The 3,671-nt window shown below is 39.1% G+C and overlaps 1 protein-coding gene across 1 annotated transcript; it reads left to right on the top strand.

Annotated features, from left to right (window-relative positions):
- Positions 1 to 280: 280 nt before the first annotated feature.
- LOC142241108 (serine protease inhibitor 42Dd-like) lies at positions 281 to 2,007 on the top strand. The gene is made up of 4 exons (XM_075312843.1): positions 281 to 386; positions 451 to 1,337; positions 1,445 to 1,589; positions 1,756 to 2,007. The coding sequence occupies exons 1-4, from the start codon at positions 371 to 373 to the stop codon at positions 1,878 to 1,880; spliced, it is 1,173 nt and encodes a 390-aa protein (XP_075168958.1). The 5' UTR covers positions 281 to 370; the 3' UTR covers positions 1,881 to 2,007.
- The last annotated feature ends 1,664 nt before the right edge of the window (positions 2,008 to 3,671 follow it).

A 3,671-nucleotide genomic window follows, 5' to 3' on the forward strand; every position in this document is an offset into this window, starting at 1 on the left:
GTTTTAGAGGATCGTTCCAAAATAGATTGCTCTCCCCTTTACTAAAGCAAGAGAAAAAGGGATTGAATGCGGCGAGAAGCAAAATCGTTCATTGGTATTCTTACCATGATACCACGTGCATGCTCGTCTGCAACCGCAACAGGTTAAGAAACAACGATGTACTTTCCCTATTGGGAATGGAGTGAGGTTCTTGGATAGAGCCAATGCCGCCATTGTATTGACACCAGTAAGATATGGGGTATAAATGAAAGTAACCATAGTGGCTATCATCAGTTGTTAACTGGACGGGTTGGTGAAGACAACAAAAGAAAAATTCTTAAACGAAAAGTGAATATTGAAGATAGTGACTTTGGAAACGGATTCGTGAATAATGAATTGGATTATGAGTGAGTTTATAAAAACACTTTGGAATATGGAAATAATGAAAGGAAACCGTAAATCCTCATTTAGAAATACTGGCCCTATTTTTGGCCATTGCTGCCGATCATGTGCAGGCCAATACTATAAAGGAGCGGAATCTTTTTGCCACAGAACTTTTCCAAACTGTGGTCAGTGAGAGCCAAGACAAGAATGTCATAATATCGCCTGTGGCTGTGCAAACTGCATTGGGTCTACTTTACTATGCCGCCGGGGGAAATACTGCTGAGGAGTTGCGTCGGAGTCTCCATGCCACCGCTCATGAGAGCAAAGACGGTTTAGCCCATGGCTACCACAATTTGTTGCATTCCTTTATCAAGAAGAAGACCGTTTTGGAAATCGCTAACAAAATCTATGCCAATGAAAAATTCGAATTGGCTCCCGAATTTCGAAAAATTGCCCAAAAATATTTCGACTCAGATGCTGAAACCTTAAATTTTGCTAATGAGTCATATGCCGTAGACATGATAAATCGATGGATGTCAAATAAATCCAATGGAAAAATTGATCGAGTCATTGATTCCATAGAGCCCGACGTAAATGTTGCCCTTATAAATGCCATATATTTCAAAGCGAAATGGGCTCGACCTTTTATGGACGAAGAGACAACAGATCGTGATTTTTGGTTGAATAACCACGAGTCCATCAAGGTACCCACCATGTTTGCCGATAACTGGTATTACTACGCCGACTACCCCGAATTGGATGCCAAGGCTATTGAATTGTTCTTTGAGAATATGGATCTATCCATGTGGTTCATTCTGCCCAACAAGAGAGATGGTCTCTATGAACTGGAGCAAAAACTAAAGGGTATCGATTTCAAAGATCTCGAACGTCTCTGGGAATGGAGTAGTGTTACAGTGTATTTGCCCAAATTTGGATTTGAGTTCGATACGGATCTCAAGCCTTCGCTGCAAAAGGTAAATGCATAGATCTTCCATCCATTCCATCATCATGGGGACAGACACATTTCCTTAATTACTTCAATTTTATCTGGAATACCTTCTATTCTCTGGTATCATTGTAGCTTGGCATCAATACCATGTTCTCCAATGCGGCTAACTTTAGCAGCATGTTTCACAATCGTGCTGGCTCTATGCGCATCTCGAAGGTGCAGCACAAGGCTTTCATAGATGTCAATGAGATAGGCTGTGAAGCGGCTGCCGCAAGTGGTAAGTTGCCAGTGACTGGTGGCCCATTGCCTAGTGCTTCTGGCAGTCAACCTTTTTTCCCTAATGTGGCGAGTGGTTATTAATCTTCTTCTCGTTCTTTTCCCTTTTTATTTTCTGGTTTTCCTGTTTGTTTTTTTTTTCTTCTTTTTGTTTTTCTTTTGAACAGTGGCAGTTGGCGTTCAGATGTCATTGCCTTTGGATCCAAAGACATTTGTGGCCGATCATCCATTTGCTTTTGTGATACGTGACAAGACCGCTGTCTACTTTGCTGGTCATATTGTAAAGTTTTAAGCCATATTACTGTGAAATGTAAGCGAGCTTTGTGGGGACACTCCAGCATCTTTTTGTTGCAGTTTGAATGGTCAATGTCCTTAAATAATTTTCTCAAATTAAAAATAAATACGTAGTAAATCGACAATTAAGTGTATTCTATTTTTATTGGTGAGGGGTGGAATGTGAGGGTGTGAGTTCAGGGTATACAAATTTACCAAATATGTATGATGTCATCACCAGAAATATTGGTCCTATACATATAGACCATTAGAGTCTCAAATTTTATCTGGCATAATGGCGAGGTTATCCAGGTCTCCGACGATATAGTAAGAATTTCTTGTATTTTTTAGGGAAGTTTTTGAAGCCACATTGTTCTCAAAGTACACCGCCATTAGCTAAATTCTACATATGGCCTGGTAAGGAACTTGATTTTTTATCTCCGGTAGGCATCTCATTAATCACCTCCTTTCCTCAGATATGGAGAAATGGTCGATGAGACGCTTCTTCATTCCAGCAATTCTGGGTCGAGCTCTGAAAATGCAGTGAATTATTTGAACCGTTTCATTGATATGTTGTAATTTTCGAACCCAGCTTCCAATTGCGCAAACCATACGGCTGGATTTCCCTTCCTGAATCTCGTGATCCGTAGATTTACAGTTGAAGGATGCAACGTTATGGATGAATGTCCTAAGTCGCCTGATAGCTATAGGGTTTGTTGGATAGATTGACCTTTGGATACTCTATTCCAAAAATTCGAATTGAAAATACATGTGGAAGAGGTCTGGGGTTACCAATTTGTAGAGAAAAATATCAACGAGTCTGTTTTATACAAAAATTCTCAAAGCTTCTATTTTAGTTTTTCATTCCATTTGACGATACAAATAATGTGAATTCAAGGCTTACGGTTTTAAATTTTGATTTCATAGAAGCAAATCAATTAAAACTAAAGTTGTTGTTGTCTTGGTTAGCTAAGGCTAGGCCTTTTGGCCGAACGTTATTCTAAGTCAATTGTGGTAAAAATGTTCAACTTATCTCTTATCAATGAGTTCTGCCGGCTAATACACTCCCAAACGAAATTTAGACAAACATCCTTCGTATACCATTTGCTTTTCGCTGTAACGAAGTTTGTTTGAAAGAAAAGTACAGGCTTTTTGTGATTTACTTTGACTCTTTTTACAAGATGTGAAAATACTTTGATAAAGATTTTTTTCTTCTTATGTTGCTCACGTGATTTAAAAACAAATACTCGATTTTGGTTTTTTTTTTTTTTTTAATTTTACCTTTCGTCCAGACGGAGAATATAACCACGGACCATACAGTTTGTAAGCAAACATACAACACCCAATTATTGATTTCGAAAGGATGTTCGGAATGGAATATTACTATAGTAGTACCCAGGGATCCGGAGCGGAGCGGAGCGGAGCGTGGAGCGGAGCGGAGCAAGCCCTTTTTTTGCCGGAGCGGGAGCGGAGCGGGAGCGGCATTTCTAAAATCCGGAGCGGAGCGGGAGCGGAGCGGTTTCCAAATGAAAAACCGCTCCGCTCCGAATAAAATATTACTTGAATGAAATGTGTAACTTTGAAATTACACTGTGTAGGTAATTTCAAATTTAGCTAGTACTTAGCGTAGTGTGAGTAAACGTTTAAAATGTACGATATGTATTTTTGTATTGGGGAAAACACAACGTGTTTTTAGTAATTGTTTTCAAAAACGGCAAATGTCATAATATATATCTAGTATGTGTTGTAAAAGTAACAACAGTACTTTCGATCAATTTCATCCCGTATTACTACAAAGATGTTTGTAATG

Source organism: Haematobia irritans, chromosome 5 (genome assembly GCF_050003625.1).
Source record: "Haematobia irritans isolate KBUSLIRL chromosome 5, ASM5000362v1, whole genome shotgun sequence".
NCBI lineage: Eukaryota > Metazoa > Arthropoda > Insecta > Diptera > Muscidae > Haematobia > Haematobia irritans.

Bases quoted from the DNA above. Each gene is read 5' to 3' on its own strand.
- LOC142241108 (XM_075312843.1), top strand. The intron at 1,338-1,444 runs GTAAATGCATAG...GTATCATTGTAG, and splicing joins TCAAGCCTTCGCTGCAAAAG to CTTGGCATCAATACCATGTT. The intron at 1,590-1,755 runs GTAAGTTGCCAG...TCTTTTGAACAG, and splicing joins TGAAGCGGCTGCCGCAAGTG to TGGCAGTTGGCGTTCAGATG.